Here is a 23,894-nt window from a genome sequence, read left to right as displayed (position 1 = left end):
GTTTGCAATATTTGCCTTTATTTATCTGAAAAAGTCTCATGTTCCTTAAGTACATCTACCCTGTTGAACTTATTATGGGAAATAAATATTTAAATCAAAACAAGCTGCTGATTATTTCACATTTTACTTGTGAGCAACGGCACATTTAAATCTTACAAATATAGTTATTTGGCTTATATCGTGATAGATATCGTTATCGCCTGAAATGAAAAAAACATCGTGATATGAAAAAATCTCATATCGCCCAGCTCTAACGTGAACTGTCTCGGAAATCCCCCCAGTTTTGTGGACGCTCGGACGTTTTCTCCAGCCATGGCCGCAGCCTCAGCTCAGGTGGGACCCGACTAATTTCTGGATACCGTGGTGTGCCGCTGCTCCGCTTGGGAGAAAGAAAAAGAGAGAAGCTGACTCCGCGACGCGAATGGACTCCGTGGATTTGTTATTTGTTGTTGGTTTCGTCTTCTAAGGATTAATTCTTCTGTGGAGAGCCTGGACATGAACATTTCTGCTGGCTTTTCATTCCCCTTTCCCTCTGCTGAGACTGACTGTAGCACATGTAAGTGATAGCTTGGCCGACTACAACCGTTGGTACTGGTCTTCGGCTAGGTATAACGAAACGACTTAAAACTAATCTTGCATTGAGCTCTAGTGTTGCAGACATGCTATTGTAATAACATGGTTCTGATCACTCCAGTCTAATTTCAGTTGTTGGGTGAAATTTTATATGTGGTTTTTCTAAATTTAATCTTGAACGCATTTTTGCAGTTTTGTCTTTCTAGTCTGACCTAACTGACTCTTTTACTGCTATATCAATAACTGCGCTGTGCCCTGGAGCGGCTTAATTTTTTTGAAATCGCAATGGCACACTGCCCAGACGACTCTGACTCAGACATGGAACTTACCTCGTTACCTATGTGCCAGATAGTTGAAAATGTGACTCCTAGCCTTAGCCAACAAGTGGTGGAGTTAAGAACTGAGGTGAATAAGCTTAGTGATTGTTTACGTGACTCACTGAACATACAGCAGAGTTTACTAAGGCAGTGGGACCAACTCACAACAGGGAACTCTCCCCCTCCTGCAGTCCCACAGTCTCCTGTTTTCCCAATGGCCACATCGACACCTCATGTTCATGTGATGGACAAAACTGAACCCACCAACAGTACCAATCCGTTCCTGCCCAGCAACCCATTTCAACCTACAAATCCTTTCCTCCCATCTCACTCACTTAAACTCAGCAGCACTTCCAGAGTGATTGCGGCAGCTTTACATCACGCAAAGCTGGAGCCTCCTGTGTATGCTGGGGACGGAAAAGTGCAACCTGAGGACTGGTTAAATGCAGTTGGCACATACAAAGCCTCATTGAACCTAACTGATGGGCAATTGCTAAACGAACTTCCACACTTTCTTGCAAAAGAGCTCGGGAAATGGTTCAAGGCACTGAGCTCCCACATCACATCATGGGCTCAATTCTGTCAACTGTTTAAGACAGTTTTTCTGCCCTCCGACAACCAAGAATGCATCCTGAGAGGAATTTTGGATCGTGTTCAGGCTCAGGACGAGCCGCTCCCAACCTTTGTCGCCCACATGTTGAGTGAGTTTCACAAACTGAAGAGCCCCCCACCTGAAAAAGACAGAATTGACCTAATTAGTAAACATGCTCTCGAAAAATACAGAGTTGCCCTGTATGGCGCTAATGTCACTTCTGTAATGGACCTGCTGCTACGTGCTCATGAGCTTCACTCAGTGCTTGGACCACAAAGACCACAGCCTGCTTTATGTAGCAAAGACAACTATAAGCCTGAACCTTACTGCTTCAAATGCTCTCAGCCAGGGTTCACTACACGCACCTGCCCAAACTGTAACACCCACAACGAGCCTCGAACACCACTAGGCATGGCCCAGTCCAGCCATTGCCAGCACCTGGCCCCTCTGACCCTGGCCATGAAAAGGTGGAATTAAGCAGCACCACATCCCAGCCACAATACAGGCAGTCGGGAAACTACAGGGGGGGGGAGGACATTTCACAGAGGCCAACCTTCCCCCAATTACTAACGGAGCCTCACACGCCCGATTCACTACAGGGTGGACACAGTCTTGGACACTTGGAAGACAATTTTTCACAAGTCCACTGGAATACCCCACTAAGAACGAAAGTGAACTTCAATGCTTCATCTGTGGATGCTACCCTCGACACGGGTGCTTCCCTCTCGGCTGTACGAACAGATCTCATTCAAGTAAATGACTCTTACCCTAGAAACACAAGTGAGTGGAATGGTCCTGCAGTTAACCTCGCCAATAATGCTCCCTGTATCCCTGTTGGTGTTATTTGGCTCAATATTGGATTCATGAACAAGAACTTTTACCAGCGTTTTGCCATAATACCAGATTTGTCCTCTCCTTTCATTCTGGGAATGGATTTTATGGCAAGAGCTTCTGTGTCTATTCACATTCCCACTAGAACAGTCTACGTTGAGGACATCCCCTGCCCACTCGCAGACAATGAAGAGGACCTTCAAAATGATTACTCACATTCACCTGGAACACTGATGTCTTTGGACTTGGTTCGCTCAGACTTAACAGCCAAACTGTCTGAAGCAAGTCTCTCAGAGAACAACAAGGATGCTTTACTAAATCTGCTCAGCAAGTTTAGCTCCTTGTTTGATGGTCAACTTGGTCGAACGGCTCTCACTGAGCACGCCATAGAGACTGGCAATGCAACACCTGTCAATCTCCCACCCTATCGCACGTCACCTGCTAAGAAACGTGTGATTGAAGAACAAGTGCAACAAATGTTGAAGGACAACATCTTTGAACCTTCCACAAGCCCTTGGGCAGCTCCTGTAGTCATTGTAAATAGAGCGGCCACGGAACCAAGGTTTTGTGTGGACTTTCGAGGGCTCAACCAAGTTACCCGAAAAGACTCTTATCCCCTGCCTCGTGTAGATGAGTCTTTGGACTTTCTGGCAAGAGGAAAGTTTGTCTCGACATTGGACTTAGCGCGAGGCTATTGGCAGGTTGCTGTAGCAGAGGACTCGAAGCCTAAAACTGCCTTCATCTCTCACTGCGGTCTCTTCCAGTTTCGGGTGCTGCCCTTTGGGCTCTGCAACGCACCTGCAACTTTTCAGAGACTCATGAACTGTGTGCTTGCTGGCCTCATTTACAAAACGTGCGCAGTCTACCTGGATGACATTGTTATCGCCTCACCTACCTTTGAACAGCACTTAGTGGATCTTGAGGAGGTGCTGGGCAGACTCCAGGCTGCTGGCTTGTCATTGAAGCTCAAAAAGTGCCAATTCTGCCTCGATGAATTCACCTTTCTCGGGTACCGCATCACATCATCAGGTGTTAAGCCCGATCCAGACAAAGTAAAGGCGGTTAAGGAGTTTGATACCCCAACCTCAGTGAAACACGTCCGTCAGTTCCTTGGCTTGACTGGCTATTATCGACGCTTCATTCAGAATTATGCCCGCCATGCCGAACCTCTTCACGCCATCACCAGAAAGGACAATGCTTTCCACTGGGATGACAGCTGTCGAAGGGCCATGGACACTTTGAAGGATCATGTCACATCAGCCCCGATCCTGTCATTTCCAGACTTCAACCGTCCCTTTTCCATTCACGCCGATGCATGTGACATTGGTCTTGGGGCAGTGTTGATGCAAAAGGATGACAAGGGTCGTGAGTACGTTGTGGCTTTTCCTAGTCGCTCCCTTCACAAAGCTGAACTCCCCTACTGCACTTCAGAGAAGGAGTGACTCGCTGTGATATGGGCTCTGGAACACTTCCGCCCATATGTTGAAGGTGTTCATGTTACTATCTTCACTGACCACAACAGTCTCAGGTGGCTCATGTCTCGTCAAAACCCAATGGGCCGACTCGCCCGCTGGTCACTTCGTTTGCAGGACTTTGATTTCACAATAGTGCACAAACCTGGTGCACAGAACAAAGTTCCCGACGCACTGTCACGCAACCCTTTGCCTCTGACCTGTGACAGGCCGACTGATCTTTTACCAGATCATGCTGTTATGGGCAGCCTGGACATTCGTACTCTGCCCCCCGTCATTCTGGCTGACCGTTCACAATTCAGACAGCTGCAGTTAGATGATCATGTCACAGGTCCACTCCTCAGAGACATTGAAGCAGACTCTCTGAACAGCTCGGACAATGCCACCTTGTTACAGTATGTTGTGTATGACTCTCTTTTGTATCACAGAGAACCCAAGTCCACATGTGCTTTGCACCCTTTGAAAGAGCTGAAACTGTTTGCCCCTACTTCCATGAGAGGCACCTTGCTGGACTATTACCATGACCACCCCACAGCAGGTCACTTGGGTGTTTCTAAGACATTGGCTAGACTGCGTTTTAGGTTTTTCTGGCCCAAAATGGCAGCTGATGTGAAACGCTATGTGATTTCATGCTCAGTGTGCCAACTCACCAAGCCAAGTCAGAAAAAAGCAGCCGGTCTTATGGTTCCCATTGTCCCCCAGAAACCCTGGGAGTATGTGGGTGTGGATTTTGTTGGGCCACTTCCCCGCACCCCCACTGGTAATGCTTATTTGATCATGTTTGTTGACTATTTGACTAAATGGGTTGAAGCCAGTGCTGTCAAAGAAGCTACATCTCAGGTAGCAGCTGGTAAATTCGTCACTGACATTTTTGCTAGGCATGGTACACCCACTTACCATGACAGCTATATGGAGAGGAATGTGTCTCCCAAGGCCCTACTTGGATATAGGGGGCCTGGCTCTCCAAGGCCGTGTTATCTCAGAAGGGTTCATCCAGACTCTCCTGTCGACTGGCTTTTCATCCCCTCGGTGAGTGGAATATATGAACGTGAAGGCTCTGATCCCGAGAATTTACGCCCTTTAATTCGAGAAACTCCAGCTTCTTCCAACAACAATGTTTTCACCCCGCTGTCTATGGCGCTCTTTAATGCCCGATCTTTGACGAATAAATCGTTTGTGCTTAACGATTTTATTGTTTCTAAAAATCTGGACTTCCTGTTTTTGACTGAGACCTGGCAACGGGGGTCGGATTATTCGGCTACTATTGAAATGTGCCCATATGGCTTCTCTGTCATTAGCCAGCCTCGAGGATCTGGTCGTGGAGGAGGCCTCGCGGTGGCATTTCGGAGCCGTTTTAACTGCCGTTCAGTGAAAGTTGGACACTTTCTGTCTTTTAAACTGCAGCTCATCAAAATCTGAAAGAAGGATCCTTTTTACTGTGCGTTGGTTTATCGCCCTCCTGGCCCAAACAGCTCGTTTTTAGCCGAGTTTAGTGATTTTCTGTCCTCTACTATGAGGTTGTCTAAATTGCTTCTTGTGGGGGATTTTAATATACATGTTGATGATGAGTCCGACCTCTTTGCTAGGGGTTTTACCAGCATCATGGACTCTTTTCATTTTATCCAACATGTATCTGGCCCCACACATAACAAAGGCCATACACTGGACCTTGTTTTCTCTTTGGGTCTGAATATTGATTATATTTATTCTAAGGACATTTTTATTTCTGACCATTATTGTGTCTTTTTTAATATGTCTTTTTATGAGCCTATGTCTCCTGTTCATCGGACAGTTATTTCCCGCACTTTAAACTCCTCCACAGCACAGAAGTTCTCTGATGCTTTTAATTTAACATTATCCCCACAAAACGATGTTGATTTTTCTATAGATCTATTCAATTATCATTGTCTTTCGATCTTAGATGAAATCTGTCCGATTAAAATGAGACCTGTGCCTGTTTCCAAGTCTGTACCCTGGTTAAATGACAACATTCGTCTTATAAAACGTAATTGTCGTAAAGCTGAGCGGTTATGGAGGAAAACCCACTTAAATGTTCATCTCCTTTATTTAAAGGATCTTTTAGCCTCCTTTAACAATGCTATTAGAGTTGCGAGGGCTGCTTACTTTTCTCAGTTGGTTTCAAAGAGCAGAGGTAATCCTAAAGTTTTATTTGATACTATTACTAATATTATTACTCCTGCTCCACCTGCTGCTATTATTTCTTCTGTTGAAGATTGTGAAACTTTTCTTGCTTTCTTTTTAGAAAAAATTTGCAACATAAGGAAAAACCTGTCTTTTTCAGCGTCTGCGCTGTCTGTTCCCACGCCAGCTCGGCCTGTTGTTTTATAAGGTTTTTCACCTGTTTCACTACCAGAGCTGGGAAAAATAGTTAGTGCAACAAAATTATCCTCTTGCTCTCTTGATTTTTTACCTGCATCATTATTCAAAAATGTCTTTTACTCTACTGGTCCCTGTATTCTTACTATAATTAATACCTCCTTGGCCTCGGGCATAGTCCCTGACTATTTTAAAACTGCTGTTATACATCCCTTGTTAAAAAAGCCTATGCTGGACCCATCTCTCACTAGCAATTATAGACCGATCTCAAAAATTCCGTTAATTGCTAAGATTCTAGAGAAGATCGTGGCTAAGCAGCTTACAGCAGTTTTAGATAAATATAGTATTTTCGACAAATTTCAATCTGGCTTTCGTAAAGTTCATTCCACTGAAACAGCCCTTCTTAGAGTTTCTAATGACATTTTGTTACAAAGCGATGCAGGTAAATGTTCTGTTCTCTTAATGTTGGATCTTACGTCGGCCTTTGATACTGTTGACCACTATATTTTACTTAACAGGCTGAAACACTGGGTCGGTGTCTCTGGGACTGCATTGAAATGGTTTTCCTCGTATCTCTCTGAACGATATTCTTCTGTGGCAGTTTCTAAGTATAGATCATCTTCTGCGTCCCTGTCTTTTGGTGTGCCACAAGGCTCTGTGCTAGGGCCATTACTGTTTCTAGTTTATTTACTCCCTCTCCAGCACATTTTGAGCCCTTTTGAGGATATTTGTTACCATTGTTATGCAGATGATATCCAACTCTATATATCTTTTAAACCGGAAGAGGCTTCTAAGCTGCGGCTTTTAAATGTGTGCTTGGAAACCATTAAAGGCTGGATGGCTGAAAACTTCCTCCAACTAAATGAAAATAAAACCGAAGTCCTCTTATGTGCCCCAGATAGACATATACCCAGTATAATAAATGCTCTTGGTCCTCTTTCAACGTTTGTAAAACCATCTGTCAGGAACTTAGGGATTATCCTTGATCCTGCTCTTACGTTAGATAGTCATGTTAAATCTCTTGTTCGGTCTTGCTTTTATCATTTAAGAAATATTTCTAAATTGAGCTCTATAATATCCTATACCGAACTGGAAATTGTTATTCATGCTTTTATCTCTTCCCGACTGGATTATTGCAATTCCCTGTTTACTTGTCTAAACAAAGGTTCTTTGGAGCGTCTGCAGATCGTTCAGAATGCTGCAGCAAGACTTTTGACGAAAGCTTCTAAATATTCACATATAACACCGTTGCTTATGCAGTTACATTGGCTTCCTGTCGAATTTAGAGTCCATTTTAAGATTTTGGTTTTAACTTTTAAGGCTCTTCAACAACAAGCACCACCATATATTATTGAACTTTTACAGCCCTATGCCCCTAGTAGGTCTCTAGGGGTGCAACGATACACAAAATTCACGGTTCGGTTCGGTTCGATACTTTGGTGTCACGGTTCGATATTTTTTCGATACAAAAACAATGTTCATGCCTTTTTAATTTATCATTTATTAAAATTATAAATATATATTTTAACTCAAAAGTACAGTTTTTAAATTTAACCCTAACCCTTGTGCGTGTTTTTTATTTTGACAGCGAATGCGCACCTGCGGACCACTTATGTGCAGCCCTGGTTATTTAGCTCGTCATATTGCAGCCACAGAAATTCTTTTGTCCATGAAACCATAAAGCTGCACTTTCTTTTTGCCTGATAGTCTGATTTGTCATAACTTCTCCATTTTGTGGTAAGCTTATCTTTGGCTGTCACTTCTTCACCCTGACCTGTCTTATTTGGCTCAGCAGAACTAAAATAATATAAAATATATATCATATATCCTGCTGCTTTTACACACGCACTCACATAAGCTCAGCGATTCTCTGCGCGATCAACCTCTCACATGTTTAAGCTGCGGGAGATTTCACTTGTCATGTTTGCGTAGTAAGCTAACGATTAATAAGACTATGTCAGAGGAATTGGTGCACAAATTATCATCACTCACAGATCAGTGCGGTCGCTCTCTATACACAGTTCGCACGATTGCAAAGTGAAAGCAAAAAAACAAGCGCAAATTCAAACGCGATTTCAATATGTCACATATTGACAGTGGCTCACCGATGCCAATGACATAATTACCCAGCTACATTTCCGAAAGAATGCAAAAGCATTGACATATATATTTCCTTCCTACAATAGCCCGACGGGCAGGGCAGAGATAGATTTTGGTAGCCCGACTGAAAAAATCACTAGCCCCAGGACGTTGGGCTAGCGATATTGCGAGCCCTGTATCTGATTGAGGAATCACTCATCTTTGTCTTTGCACTTGGATGATGTCGGCGTAAATGTGCAGTCATATTCGTTGTGTTCCCACTAGTGCTTTCAGGTTAATCTCGTTGAAATGACCTTAACGCCACAACATGGCAAATCTCCGTTAACGAGCTACCACCGATCGCCCCGTGCATGGGGCTGGACGGCCAACACGTTAACGAGCTAACTGTGCTAACACACTAGTTCCCACCCATGTAATTGAGCATTGCGTGGCACATCCAACATACTGTTTTACTTTAGTCCATGACTCGCTTACCTTCAGGGTCATACTTCACATGAAAACTAAAATAATTCCAAACGCCAGATCTGAATGAGGGTGGGGGAGGTTCAATTTGAAAGGAGAGCTTAATTTCTGTCTCGCTAGCTTGCCCTGCGCTCTTCCTTCTGATGATGCTGTCTGTGTTGAGCGCTCAGTGGATCTGCGCTGGACAGTACAGCCTAGGCGGAGTAGTCGAACGCAGATTCACTGAGCGCTCAACACAGACAGCATCGTCAGAAGGAAAGTTGATAAAATAAATTACAAATTTTGTATTGTTCATACATATGCGTACCGAACCGAAAGCACTGTATCGAACGGTTCAATATCGATACGAATATCGTTGCACCCCTATAGGTCTCTGAGGTCGAGTAGTCAGGGCCTACTTGTCATTCAGTGTACGAGACTGAAAACTAGGGGTGATAGAGCTTTTGCTACTGTGGCCGCCAGACTGTGGAATTCCCTTCCTCAGGACTTAAGATCTGCTGATTCATTGATTACTTTTAAAAAACAGCTAAAAACACATCTTTTTAAAACTGCTTTTTGCTAACTTTGTTTGTATTTTGTCTTTTTAATCTGTTATATCTTGTAAAGCACTTTGTGATCTCTATCTAGAAATGTGCTATATAAATAAAATTTTACTTACTTACCTCATTTCTGACAGAGGGTCTCCTTTTGTGAGTGAGCTTTTTGAACATGTTGTTTCTGCCTTAGGCTCGGTGCACAGACTCACTACGGCATATCACCCTCAGACAAATGCTACTGAACGCGTCAACCGGACTCTGAAAACTGCAATCCGCGCTTATGTACAGTGGGGCAAAAAAGTATTTAGTCAGCCACCGATTGTGCAAGTTCCCCCACCTAAAATGATGACAGAGGTCAGTAATTTGCACCAGAGGTACACTTCAACTGTGAGAGACAGAATGTGAAAAAAAAAATCCATGAATCCAAATGGTAGGATTTGTAAAGAATTTATTCGTAAATCAGGGTGGAAAATAAGTATTTGGTCAATAACAAAAATACAACTCAATACTTTGTAACATAACCTTTGTTGGCAATGACAGAGGTCAAACGTTTACTATAGGTCTTTACCAGGTTTGCACACACAGCAGCTGGTATTTTGGCCCATTCCTCCATGCAGATCTTCTCGAGAGCAGTGATGTTTTGGGGCTGTCGCCGAGCAACACGGACTTTCAACTCCCGCCACAGATTTTCTATGGGGTTGAGGTCTGGAGACTGGCTAGGCCACTCCAGGACTTTCAAATGCTTCTTACGGAGCCACTCCTTTGTTGCCCGGGCGGTGTGTTTTGGATCATTGTCATGTTGGAAGACCCAGCCTCGTTTCATCTTCAAAGTTCTCACTGATGGAAGGAGGTTTTGGCTCAAAATCTCACGATACATGGCCCCATTCATTCTGTCCTTAACACGGATCAGTCGTCCTGTCCCCTTGGCAGAAAAACAGCCCCATAGCATGATGTTTCCACCCCCATGCTTCACAGTAGGTATGGTGTTCTTGGGATGCAACTCAGTATTCTTCTTCCTCCAAACACGACGAGTTGAGTTTATACCAAAAAGTTCTACTTTGGTTTCATCTGACCACATGACATTCTCCCAATCCTCTGCTGTATCATCCATGTGCTCTCTGGCAAACTTCAGACGGGCCTGGACATGCACTGGCTTCAGCAGCGGAACACGTCTGGCACTGCGGGATTTGATTCCCTGCCGTTGTAGTGTGTTACTGATGGTGACCTTTGTTACTTTGGTCCCAGCTCTCTGCAGGTCATTCACCAGGTCCCCCTGTGTGGTTCTGGGATCTTTGCTCACCGTTCTCATGATCATTTTGACCCCACGGGATGAGATCTTGCGTGGAGCCCCAGATCGAGGGAGATTATCAGTGGTCTTGTATGTCTTCCATTTTCTGATGATTGCTCCCACAGTTGATTTTTTTCACACCAAGCTGCTTGCCTATTGTAGATTCACTCTTCCCAATCTGGTGCAGGTCTACAATACTTTTCCTGGTGTCCTTCAAAAGCTCTTTGGTCTTGGCCATGGCGGAGTTTGGAGTCTGACTGTTTGAGGCTGTGGACAGGTGTCTTTTATACAGATGACGAGTTCAAACAGGTGCCATTCATACAGGTAACGAGTGGGGGACAGAAAAGCTTCTTACAGAAGACGTTACAGGTCTGTGAGAGCCAGAGATTTTCCTTGTTTGAGGTGACCAAATACTTATTTTTCACCCTAATTTACGAATAAATTCTTTACAAATCCTACCATGTGGATTCATGGATTTTTTTTTTCACATTCTGTCTCTCACAGTTGAAGTGTACCTCTGGTGCAAATTACTGACCTCTGTCATCATTTTAAGTGGGGGAACTTGCACAATCGGTGGCTGACTAAATACTTTTTTGCCCCACTGTAGGTGATAAGCACACATCATGGGACACGTTTCTCCCTCAGATTTGCTTTGCTCTGCGCACCGCCCCCCATGACAGTACAGGTATGACTCCTGCCATGATGCTTTATGGTCATGAGTTAGACACCCCGCTTGACCTTATCACTCAGTCTTCTACAGCAGGTGTTGATGAACCGGGTGTGCCTTACCCTGAGACTCTGAGAGCCTCCCTGCAGGAAGCTCACTTGGGTGGACTCCGGTGTGGATGCAGGTGTTTATCATGTTGTGAACATGCAACTGTTCCATACCTGGGACTCTCTCACTTCCAAAGAACATTCTGTTTCATTGCCTGCTGAGAGAGAGACCGCAGAGGGTCTGAACTCTGATTCTCAGGCCCACCCTGGCCCCCCTGCAGACACTGACATTGACTCTGAGCCATTCCCCTTTGATTTACCGGACATTGACTCTTCTTCTGGTGTGGGCGCTGTTCCAGAGAGTGTTTCACCCAGATCTGTCCAGCACCCAGCTGCTGGTGGACATTACAATCTCAGGCCCAGACGTTGCCCCAGAGTTACGTCTGGCTGGAGCAACAAAAGATGGACTAATGACTTTCACACAACCAGGCTTGATCTGAAGTGAAATGTTTTGGTTAAACCTGTTTGATGCTGTCTTGTTGCATTGCTACTTTGAGTCATGATATGTAGATGTTTCTGTTTGGTTCATTCTTGGCATTTACTTAGAAAAAAAAAAGAACAAAAGAAAAAAGTGAAAAAAACTAAGAAAACTGATTTTCCACTGTACATATTCGTCTTATTTTCACCAATTTCATTTTTAAATGGTCTTTTGCCCTGTGTGTGTGCACCAATCTTAGCTGTAACCTCTATGTATAGGGTACTGTTAAGTGTGGTGTGTGCTTTTTCAGCTGTGTACGGCTGAGGACAGCCTTTTTCTCACCAGGGGGGGACTATGTAACAGTTGCTATTGTAATGCAGTGTATCACCACATGGCGGCGCCTCCTGTCTCACGACTGGTGTCACCCCCTTTTGGTTCTTCTTCGCACTCCTCCTGTAATGGATGCTCCCGTGTGTACGCGGACTAGTGTGCTCTTTAGTAATGTGTGGTAGAGGTAGCACTTTTATTTTTGATATTGTAAATAAATGAGTACTTTTTGTAAAGTCAGAAGCTGTTGCTCATTCGCTATCCACCTGCACACCTCCGCGGCTGGCTTCATCTCCACTGCACGTTACAATATGTTGATTTTATTCGCCTACTCATATCATCATTTTTTTACTCCTGGTTCTGTATTATTATTCAAAATTTGTTAATACTTTTAGCTATTTTATATCCATAAATGTAAGTTTATTAATAAAACACCATATTTCTGCCGTTTTATAAGGATATGAATTGTACATACAATCAATTTCAGACTCAACCAACAAAAAGCCTCTCAGAACAATATTTATATGTTGATTTTTTTCGCCTACTCATATCATAATTTTTTACTCCTGGTTCTGTATGTTCATGTTCTGTTCTTTTGTAAACTTCATCTGTTTGTATGTTGTATACTCATTGTGTTTCAATAAAGTTCGATTTAAAAAAAGGTACGTTCTAAACGAAGCTTCAGACGTCACTGATCACGTGACTCTGGCCAAACGAATCAAGCCTCGACACGGTGCTTCTGAAGCAGCGCGTTGATCTTTCTGACACACGCACCGGAGCGTCAGCTTCAAGCGGACCATCACTACGTCTCACATCTAAAGGTGTCAAGGTAACTTTGAACTGAGTTCAGTCAATCTGGAGTTTTTCCAAGTTTTCTGTTGCTCTCTGTGAGAGAAGAGCGTTAAAGGCGGGGCTCTCCAGAGTCCAGCAAAACAGGAAACCACAGCTGGGTGTGTGTAAGTGTGCAAACCAATAGAATGCATCGTGGTGGGGGGGGCATCACGGGCAAGAAAAAAATAAAATAATCGGTCGTACCCATGCTTCCCCGACGTCATGCCAGCGCATATTGGGTAATTCGTAGGCACCGATCGGTTTTCTATCAGCCTTTTGCTGGGAGTAAGGGCGCCCTCCGTTTGCGAGGTGCGCCTGCTGCTGGCGGTACAGGGAGGAGAGGGCGGGGAGTCTCTGGCTGGCTGGAGCGGCATCTAATAACCAACTCGCAAAACAAAATAAAAACAACAAACAGATATTATGATACAGACTTATAATCTGCACCGATGTCATACAGTGATCAAGATGGCGCCGAGTATGGCAGCCTCGTCGCGAGCTCCCCCAAGCAACGGCTTTCTTCTGTGTTTAATTTTACTTTTCCTTTATTTTTTCACGAGCAGCACTTGTCTCCTTGTGTACGACCGACAAACCTTACTGGACATAAAAGACGGTCTTTCTTATAACTTTCCGGAGTTCAAGTTTTGCAACACGGACGCTCCGTTTGCAGACCCCCCATTCATCTCACCTGAGACGCCTTTGTTCTCTGGCCCTGGAGGCCGCAAACGCCGACGCAGAGGGAGAAGATCTGGCGTTCTGGTTCGACTGAGATGGCGCACTTACACACCACCGTTACCCAGTTTATTACTGGCTAATGTGCAGTCTCTGGAGAACAAGCTGTGCGAGCTTCGGGCACGGATCTCATTCCAGCGAGAGATGCGGGACTGCTGCGTGATCTGCCTCACAGAAACCTGGCTATCGGACAAAGTACCGGACTCCGCAATACAACTGCCGGGGTTCTCTGTGCACCGCGCGGACAGGTCACAGGATCTTACTGGGAAAAGCAGAGGCGGTGGTGTGTGTTTCATGATCAACAACAGCTGGTGTGATTATGTGAACGTGCACCCGGTCAAATCCTTCTGCTCACCGGACCTGGAGTACCTGATGATTAAGTGCCGGCCATTCTGGCTACCGAGGGAATTTACAGCAGTGATTATTACGGCCGTTTACATTCCCCCACAAGCCGACACTGACCGTGCACTCAGGGAACTGTACAGCACGATCAGCAGCGAGGAAACCGCACACCCAGAGGCAGCGTTTATCACAGCCGGAGACTTTAATAAGGGAAACCTGAAGAAAGTCTCACCAAAACTCCATCAACACATCCTTTTCAACACACGTGGAAACCGGCTACTCGACCACTGTTACACCTCTTTCCGGGATGCGTACAAAGCCCTCCCCCGCGCCCCATTCGGCCAATCAGATCACTGCTCCATCCTGCTCCTGCCCGCCTACAGGCAGAAGCTGAAACAGGAAGCTCCAACCCGGAGGGCGGTGCACTGTTGGACGGACCAATCGGAGTCTGCGCTGCGGGACTGTTTTGATCACGCGGACTGGGAAATGTTTCACGTGGCCGCCAGAGACATTGATGAATACACAGACTCAGTCTGTGGATTTATCAGGAAATGCGTGGAAGATGTCGTCCCATCCAGAACAGTCAAATCCTTCCCAAATCAAAAACCCTGGATTAACGGAGATGTTCGCGCGGCACTGGCGGCACGGAACACCGCCTTTGCCTCCGCGAACACATCGGACTACAAACACGCACATTACCAACTCCGGAAGACGATCAAAGCAGCCAAACGTGAGTACAGGGACAGGGTGGAGCAACAGTTTGACAACCCTCGGAGTATGTGGCAGGGACTAAACACGATCACAGACTTTAGAGGGAAAACCAGCACACCGCAGACCACGGCCTCTCTGTGTGAGGATCTAAACATATTCTACGCTAGATTCGACACAGCGAACACCATGAGACCGGACAGTGTGCGCACCGCGGATGACGTCAGTGCGCACACTGTGTCTGAGGAGGATGTGCGGAAGTGCTTCAGGAAGGTGAACGCACGCAAAGCTACTGGTCCGGACGGGATTCCCGGCCGCGTCCTCAGGTCATGCGCGGCTCAGCTGGCTGGAGTGTTCACGCACATCTTCAACCTTTCCCTCTCTCTGTCTGTAGTCCCAGCCTGCTTCAAAATGGCCACCATCGTCCCTGTACCCAAATCCTCCACCATCTCCTCATTGAATGACTGGCGACCTGTAGCCCTGACCCCCATCGTAAGCAAATGCTTCGAGAAGCTGGTCAGGGACTTCATCTGCTCTGCACTACCCGACTCACTGGACCCTCTACAGTTTGCATACCGCCACAACAGGTCCACTGATGATGCCATAGCCCTGACACTACACACTGCCCTGTCACACCTGGAGAAGAGAGACACGTATGTGAGGATGCTGTTTGTAGATTACAGCTCAGCATTCAATACCATCGTTCCCTCGAAGCTGGACAGGAAACTGCAGGATCTAGGACTGAGCAGCTCCCTCTGCAGCTGGATCCTTAGCTTCCTGTCTGACAGACGCCAGGTGGTCAGACTGGGCAGCATCACCTCATCCCCCATCACACTGAACACTGGTGCTCCACAGGGGTGTGTACTGAGCCCTCTCCTGTACTCACTCTACACCTACGACTGCACAGCCACTAACAGCTCCAACATCATTGTGAAGTTTGCGGACGACACTACAGTGGTGGGTCTTATCACCAACGGTGATGAGACAGCTTACAGGGAGGAGGTCAGCGCCCTGACCCACTGGTGTCAAGACAACCATCTCACCCTCAACGTCGCAAAGACAAAGGAGTTGATAGTGGACTTCCGGAGGTGCAGAGAAGTACACACCCCCATCACCATCAACGGCGCTGCTGTGGAGAGAGTGAGCAGCTTCCGGTTCCTTGGCGTACACCTGGCTGAGGATCTTACGTGGTCAGTACACACAAACAAAACAGTGAAGAAGGCGCAGCAGCGCCTCTTCTTTCTCAGGAGACTGAAAAGATTAGGCATGAGCCCCCGCATCCTCAGGACCTTCTATCGCTGTGCCATTGAGAGCATCCTCACTGGATGCATCACCACCTGGTATGGCAACAGCACCGCCTACAACTGCAAAGCTCTCCAGCGAGTAGTGCGGTGCTCTGAACGGATAATTGGAGGTGAGCTTCCCTCCCTCCAAGACATCTACAGGAAGCGGTGCCTGAGGAAAGCGGGGAGGATCATCAAGGACTCCAGTCACCCCAGCCATAAACTGTTCAGACTGCTTCCATCAGGAAGGAGGTTCTGCAGCATCCGGTCCCGTACCAGCAGACTGAGAGACAGCTTCTTCCACCAGGCCATCAGACTGCTGAACACGTCATAGACACCTCAGCTTCACTACTGGAACTTCAACATTATGCACTCCACACTGTATATAAATGCCACTTGTTTTGCACATATTCAACTCTGTATATTTTATATATTTTATTATTATTATTATTTTATTTTATTTTTTTACTATTTAATTTGTAAAAATGTGTATACACACACACACACACACACACACACACACACGTAGGAAAATATTTAGTATACACATCCAGAAATGCATACACTATTATATATTGTACATATATTTATTAGTTTCAGGTTGGCCATTCTTGTATTTTGCTCGTTTGTGTTGTTGTGTTTGCACATCTCTGTTGCTTGTGGGGCTCGCACACAAGAATTTCACTCGCATGTGCTGTGCCAGTGTGCCTGCACATGTGATGTGACAATAAAAAGTGATTTGATTTGATTTGATTTGATGTTTTTTCTAAATTCTATAAAGTGAGCGCGAGAGCCCTCGGTGCGCCTGCACGCTGCTGAAGTCAAAGTAAACTTTATTGTCATCTCCGCTACAGACAGTCCAGCATATAGAGAGACGAGACGACGAGGCTGCAGTTACAGCGGTGCAAGTAAACAAACAATAAATATAAGAAGAGTAAGAAAATAAATCTACACTTTAGGACTCGGGGTAAAGGATCAATAACAATTTAATTTATAATTTACAGTTTGATGATTTAAAGTCTCACACAACCCGTCAAAAGGGGCGGGGCCGGCTGCTTCCAAGTAGAGCGCATTTCATTTATAATGATGTAAATCCAAGCCCATCATGGATTCACGATCTGAATCCTGGGTTGTGTGAAATCCCAGAAATCAACCTTAGACAAAGTGAATCTGTGAACTAAGGTGTAGGTCTGTTAGGTTAGTTGTGCTGATCCTCGGGTTGGGGGATTTGTGTTTGTACTGGAGCGCAAAATTCAAACCAATGGAAGATGGACAACAAAAGTTCAAAGCCATCAGGTGCTCAGGTTAGAAAAAAGAGAAAAGATGCAGGTAAGCAGACGTGTGATTGGATAATGGCAGGTCATCCTGAACCAATCAGACTAAACTCCAAACAATACATTATGTTACAGATTTTAATATTAATTAGTCATTGTTACTTGTTGATTTGTCCTTTTCTCATTGTGTGACAAATTATGACGACTGTTTGGTAGCTGTTATTGTCTCTCTCTCTCTTCATGTGTGTTTCTCTGGTGAAACAATAGTTTTGTGTTAATGTTAGGGCTGCACGATTTTGCATAAAATGAGAATCACGATTTTTTGGCTTAGAATTGAGATCATGATTCTCTCATAACAATAAATAAACATAAAACAACAAATGTCTCACGTTTTGTTGTTGCAGCAAAATGTTGTCCTGCTTGAAATTCCGTCTCCACCGTTGCTCGACGCTGCGTGTACAGAGCAGGTAGTGCAACAATAGAAAAATAGTTGCGGGACGGCACTGTGTAGCGTTTGTCTAGGGTGTTGATCGTTTTCCTAAATCCCTCGTTTTGCACAGTGTTGATGGAGCCATATCTTTGGTCAGGTGATAAGTGATAGCCTCCGTGATGTCTTTGTGCCTGCGGGAGTTCGACGTGTATAGGGAAGCGCTGTATAAGGTTCCCGTTATTGATGTTTGGGTGGTTGACCGGGACGGATTTTCTCCTGTCACTTTCTCGTCATCCCTGACGTGCTCTCCGTTGTTTTTTCCCTGCTAATTTTAGCATCACACGGCACAGCTTCTGTATCACGTGGTATAAGGCTCCGCCCTTGTCATTTGTTGAGCAGGAAGAGTGAGCGCTTGTTTTCATGCGGAGTACGTCCCGGATCAAAATGTGAAGTTTTACAAATCACCACTTCTTTAGTTAATATCATTTCAGTCTCAGACAATCTCGTTTCTCTTACAGAGGTTGAATGCACCTTCTGCGGATGGCGGTACCACACAGTGTGCGTGGACTTCCCCTGCACAGAAGGCAACTACAAATGCTGTGAATGCTAAATAAAGAGAAACAAATGATCCCTGTTGTCTTTGCTTGATGATTGGTTTGAGTCTTGACAATCCACATTGCTGGCGTTGCATCTTTCAATGCCAGCAATGGCAGGTATCAGTGCTCAAACCTTTTGTGTTTGTTTCCAACAAGTTGCCCACCTCGGGAAACAAAAATGTGTTCTTTTACTTGTCAGATGAACATAGAGACACTTTGACTCTTCAGTGCAGTGTGGAGCCTAACAAAGATCTGTTTTGTGTCCCAGCTGATCAGCAGGAGGAGGAGAGTCTGACGGAGCAGCAGAGGAACATTTTCAGCTACTTGGACTCAGCTCAGCCACTACAGAGGAAACAATGAGCTCAACACAGAAGGTGACAGACAGAGCAGGACCATATGACCAAAGATATTTATCACCATATACATTTGAACATTTGCCATAACGATGTAGCTGACGATAGAATTGACACCAGACAAAATACTTTACAGCTGCACAACTTTATTAAAAACCCATCAATGTATTTTCACTGAAACAAGCAGCTGTTGTTTATGTGCATTAAAGTTATATAAAAATGTAACAGTGCAAATGCAAATTCCTCGCTGACAGTTTAACCAAAAGGCGTTTCCAGTGGAAACTGGCCGACACATCCTGAGCATAACCATGTATAATATCCACTAAACTTCAGAAGAGGTTATACAGTCGTGGCCAAAAGGTTTGAGAATTGCATAAATATTGGAACCTGGAGAAGTTGCTGCTTAAGTTTTTATAATAGCATTTTGCCTGCACTCCAGAATGTTATGAGGAGTGATCAGATGAACTGCATCGTCCTTCTTTGCCATGAAAACGAACTTAATCCCCAAAAAGCCTTACCACTGCATTTCATTGCTGTCATCAAAGGACCTGCTGAGACCATTTCAGTGATCGTCTTCTTAACTCAGGTGAGAATGTTGGCGAGCACGAGGCTGGAGATCATCATGGCTGTATCCCGATTCAGGTTCTGCAGCTTTAAAGTCCTCAAGGGCCGCGTACTCAAAGACCGCTAAGGCCGAAGTGCGAGGCTCGTAGGCTCGTGAAATGGGACGTCTAGCCTCCGTCGCGCTGCCCAGGTTGCCTAGCAACCATGATACTAACAGCTGGAAACGTTTCATACAGCTTTGTTTGACAGAAATGAAGGAGAACATATTTAGTTCATTTGTTTCTACATGAGCTCTGTGTGATTTGATGAGTATCTGAGGCTGAGACCACAGGACTGTGAAACATGATTGTTGGGCTTCCCCTCTTCCCCTTCCCCTCTGCTGTTGGACACATGAACAATAACCATATGACTGTTCCCACCACTAACACATGACCCTACGCTGTGTTCACTGCATCATTCCATGTTTGGCACTGATCACCACCTGCACTCATGTATATATCTTTCTACGTAGCACTTTTAATTCTTATCCCTACTTTTATTTTTTCATGTCTATTTAAGTGCTATTTATGACACTATTTAAGTGCTTGTATAAAAGGCTCTGGGATTTTATGTCTATGTTCTGCAATATTGTGTGGGGTGGAGTCGTAGGAAATGACGTAGGCAGAAGTTGGGGGTATCGCGATGCTACTTGAGAAGAGATTTTTTCTGTGTTAGTTCTGTTACCTCGTAAGCTGTGTTCCTGGTTGCCATCCTTCACGTGTTGCTCCGAGTGTTAAGTTCATGACTGGAAGTAAGTTTCCTTAAATTTGTTCATTTTCCGATTCTGATGTTGGCCGCGGCTTTAGTTACATTCTACCGCATTGTAGCACCGCATTTTTTCATCTCGTGACTCGAAGCATGTGCCGCCGGCCGCCGCCATTATGTAGTAATTTTATTCGGCCACACGATGGCGCCAAAGACCTTTGTTTACAGTTAGAGTGGATGCTTCGGCTATGTATGACATTCTCACTGTGTTTAATTGTGTCCTTTTCTGTGTTTGGAGCAAGAGATGTAAGACTGGCGTAGTTCAAATTATATATGTCCTGTTATGTGTATATTCAGATGGATGTGTTGGTTTATTTCATTTAATCCTTTATATGTATCTTAGTGAAGCTGTTGCTGTATATATTTATATACTCATGGCAACTTGTTTGTTACTACAGACTGCTGGCAACACTGAGCATCTAGGTGGCAATAAAACAGCTGGCGGTGACAATCCAGCAAAGTGGAAGCCTGTTGTCCTCCTTCCTGTATCCTGACCGATACACCATCTTGTTAGCTGCTGAACCTAAAAGAACTAGCCCTCACCAAGTACTCCTCAACAGTGCTATTTATGACACTATGTTTGCACTGAAGCACCGCAGCAATTTCCTAATGTTGTAAACCTGCTCAACATTTGGCAATAAACCCCTTTCTGATTCTGATTCTGATTCATTTCTGTGCTGAACAGTCGTTTAAGATTAGCTGTAAATAACAATTAGCTGATGTTGTTCATGAGACTAAAGTCATCTCACTGTGGTAATGTAAATATAATATGGCCAATATTATAGTTATCATATTAATCACTTCACTCACAGACAAGTGGGCAGCACGGTGGCACGGTGGTTAGTACTGTTGCCGCACAGCAAGAAGGTCCTGAGTTCAATTCCACCATCAGGCCGGGGTCTTTCTGTGTGGAGTTTGCATGTTCTCCCCGTGTTTGCGTGGGTTCTCTCCGGGTACTCCGGCTTCCTCCCACCGTCCAAAGACATGCAGCTTGTGGGGATAGGTTAATTGGATAATCCAAATTGTCACTAGGTGTGAATGTGAGTGTGAATGGTTGTCTGTCCCTGTGTGTTGGCCCTGCGACAGACTGGCGACCTGTCCAGGGTGTACCCTGCCTCTCGCCCTATGACAGCTGGGATAGGCTCCAGCGCCCCCCGCGACCCTGAAAAGGATAAGCGGAAGCGAATGGATGGATGGATGGATGGATGGACTCACAGACAAGTATCTGTGACAGTGTGTATACAGATGTATCATATATAAGAGACAAATGTTGTTCCTTCAGTATGTTGGCATTATTACATTTGGCTCAATGCTTACATATATGTGTAAAAAGCAAATGTAGGAGCTGTGATAACTGTGTCTGATAGAATGAAGAGTAGACTGATATATGAAATATTCCTTTATTGGGTGAGAAAATCAGACCATGTCATAACTGCTGTAAGTCACACAGAATAGATATCAGAGCCTTAAACAGGCTGACTTCTGCTAAATGGGTCAAACTGGGCAGAAAGTCTACAAACACATAACATCCTTATAGAATATGATGTAACACTATAGATCAACTTAGCTCAGAATATTTAAAGCATATAAACAGTTACAGCAATATGATGCAACAAACACAGCAGCTACTGATCCAAAATACTCAAAGCTTCATAGAACTGAAACCAACATTTATTTTTAGCTCCATTCTGCTGCTGATACAGACTTTAGGTTTCTGAACATTAAACTTGTTGCTGCCTTTCATAGTGTGTAACTTGAAGGCCCTGAGTACTTTCTCCCACACTGAAAACACTGGGATGATCACATTATTTGAACATTACCTAATAAGACTGATTCAGCACAGACAGTTATGTTAAACTTTCCTAGCAGTCCTTCACAAACAGGGAACAGTCTGTCTATTCTCTCCATCTGTCAGCTGCTGCTGGCTCTTCCTCCTCCTCTTCCTCACACACTGCTGAGTTTGTCCTGGTGGATCATCAGGGCTTCAAAGCCTCACAGATGATGTGCAGCAGTGGCTCCCTCAGTCTGTCCTCACTCTGGACACTTGCAGTCGTCACACATGGAAATCAAATGTGTGATAAGCTGCAGGATTCAAACACAAGTGTAACTTATAAACACATGTTCATACTTTTATTCCACAATCAGAGAGAAAGAAACAGAGAGAGAGTGCAGGACAGACGGACAGGTGACAGTCTCAGGTGTACACACTGCTACACAACAGCACCAGAGAAGCAGGATTTAGTGTTTGTGTTATTACGAGTGTAAACAAGAAGAGTTCCAGATGGTGCAGTGGACACATGTGTGACTGCTGTGATTAAAGCATCTTTCTTTCAGCTTAACGAGTGAACCGTCAGCTCGTTCAAACACACGTTAAAGTGCGTTTGGCTCGACACCACCGAACAGAGGCAGCAATATAACACAGCTAACATTAACAGTGCAGTGAATCCTGCTTGTGCCGTGATGTTCAGGACTGCAAACCGAGCAGCATCACTGACTTTCAGCTTGTTGTGTTTGTGGATATATGACTGACTTTAATTATCCACAAAATCATCACATTCTCTGTCAGATTAAGGTCGACTATTGAACGGCGTATATTTTAAAGGCTTTAAAACCAAGTTAACGCTGAAAGTACAAACATCACTAATGTCACATAACTCTGCCGACAAGGCATAGCTATGGCTATGAAATGCTCTTTGTGTATCACTTCTTCATTATGAAAGATGTCATTAATGCACTAGTAATGTCTCATCTGGAGTATTGTTCAATCATTTGGTCAGCAGCTAATAAGACAGATCTTAACAGACTTCAGTTAGTCCAGAATAAGGCGTCCAGATTAGTGTGAAGATGTTCATACTATACTAATATTGATAAAATGCATAATAAACTTTCTTGGCTTAACAGCAGGTTGGATGTAATGTGTTAGAACTACCAGCAGGTGGGGATAAGAGACCTTTAAGGTGTTTGGTGCCACGCTCCACCTTCAGGTTTAAAACTAGTGTTAATGGAGTTTGAAGGTTGAGTTTGTTCCACGACTGCATTTCACTCACTGCCTCTGTTTGTATCTCTGTCACTGCAGGACCAACATGGAGCCAGAAGTCAGCGCTCTCAGGAGGCCGACAAACCTCACAGAAGAAAGGGAGAGAAAAAACACACCTGTGACGAGTGTGGGAAGGGTTTTACTGAGAAGGCTTCACTAAAACAGCATCAGGTCATCCACACTGGAGAGAGACCGTTCAGCTGTGACTTGTGTGGAAAGTCTTTTTCCAGGAAAGGTTACCTAAAAACACACAAACTCATTCACAGTGGAGTTAAAGCGTACAGCTGTGATCAGTGTGGCAGAGCTTTTACTCGCAGTAGCCACTTACAGAAGCATCTAGTTACCCACTCTGGAATTAAGGCATACAGCTGTGACGAGTGTGGGATGGAGTTTACTGTGAGGGCTTCACTAAAACAGCATCAGGTCATCCACACTGGAGAGAGACCGTTCAGCTGTGACTTGTGTGGAAAGTCTTTTTCCTTCAAGGTTTCCCTAAAACAACACCAACTCATCCACAGTGGAGTTAAAGCGTACAGCTGTGATCAGTGTGGCAGAGCTTTTACTCAAAGTAGCCACTTACAGAGGCATCTAGTTACCCACTCTGGAATTAAGGCATACAGCTGTGACGAGTGTGGCAGAGCTTTTACTCAAAGTAGCCACTTACAGAGGCATCTAGTTACCCACTCTGGAATTAAGGCATACAGCTGTGACGAGTGTGGCAGAGCTTTTACTCAAAGTAGCCACTTACAGAGGCATCTAGTTACCCACTCTGGAATTAAGGCGTACAGCTGTGACGAGTGTGGCAGAGCTTTTACTCACAGTAGCAGCTTACAGAGTCATCTAGTTACCCACTCTGGAATTAAGCCATACAGCTGTGACATCTGTGGAAAAACTTTCAGCCAGAGAGGGAGCCGAA

The 23,894-nt window shown here is 44.8% G+C and overlaps 1 protein-coding gene and 1 long non-coding RNA gene across 2 annotated transcripts; both read left to right on the top strand.

The window, feature by feature from the left end:
• The first annotated feature begins 725 nt into the window (after nt 1–725).
• Nucleotides 726–1,961, top strand: LOC146679616 (uncharacterized). Its single transcript, XM_085450233.1, has one exon. It carries the CDS (start codon nt 859–861, stop codon nt 1,957–1,959), a length of 1,101 nt encoding a protein of 366 aa, XP_085306359.1. The 5' UTR covers nt 726–858; the 3' UTR covers nt 1,960–1,961.
• A 10,795-nt stretch (nt 1,962–12,756) lies between these two features.
• LOC146679615 (uncharacterized) lies at nt 12,757–23,104 on the top strand. The gene is made up of 3 exons (XR_014918548.1): nt 12,757–12,856; nt 18,489–18,594; nt 23,018–23,104. It is a non-coding gene; the product is annotated as an uncharacterized LOC146679615 (long non-coding RNA).
• The last annotated feature ends 790 nt before the right edge of the window (nt 23,105–23,894 follow it).

Source organism: Copadichromis virginalis, unplaced genomic scaffold, assembly GCF_057382275.1.
Source record: "Copadichromis virginalis isolate Kocher_CV1m ecotype Utaka unplaced genomic scaffold, C_Virginalis_male_GT1.1 unmapped_scaffold_1, whole genome shotgun sequence".
NCBI classification, from domain to species: domain Eukaryota; kingdom Metazoa; phylum Chordata; class Actinopteri; order Cichliformes; family Cichlidae; genus Copadichromis; species Copadichromis virginalis.
The sequence above is the reverse complement of the archived record's forward strand: the minus strand, read 5'-3'. Positions and strand labels throughout refer to the sequence as shown.

Bases quoted from the DNA above. Each gene is read 5' to 3' on its own strand.
- LOC146679616 (XM_085450233.1), top strand. From the start codon at position 859: ATGGCACACTGCCCAGACGACTCTGACTCAGACATGGAACTTACCTCG.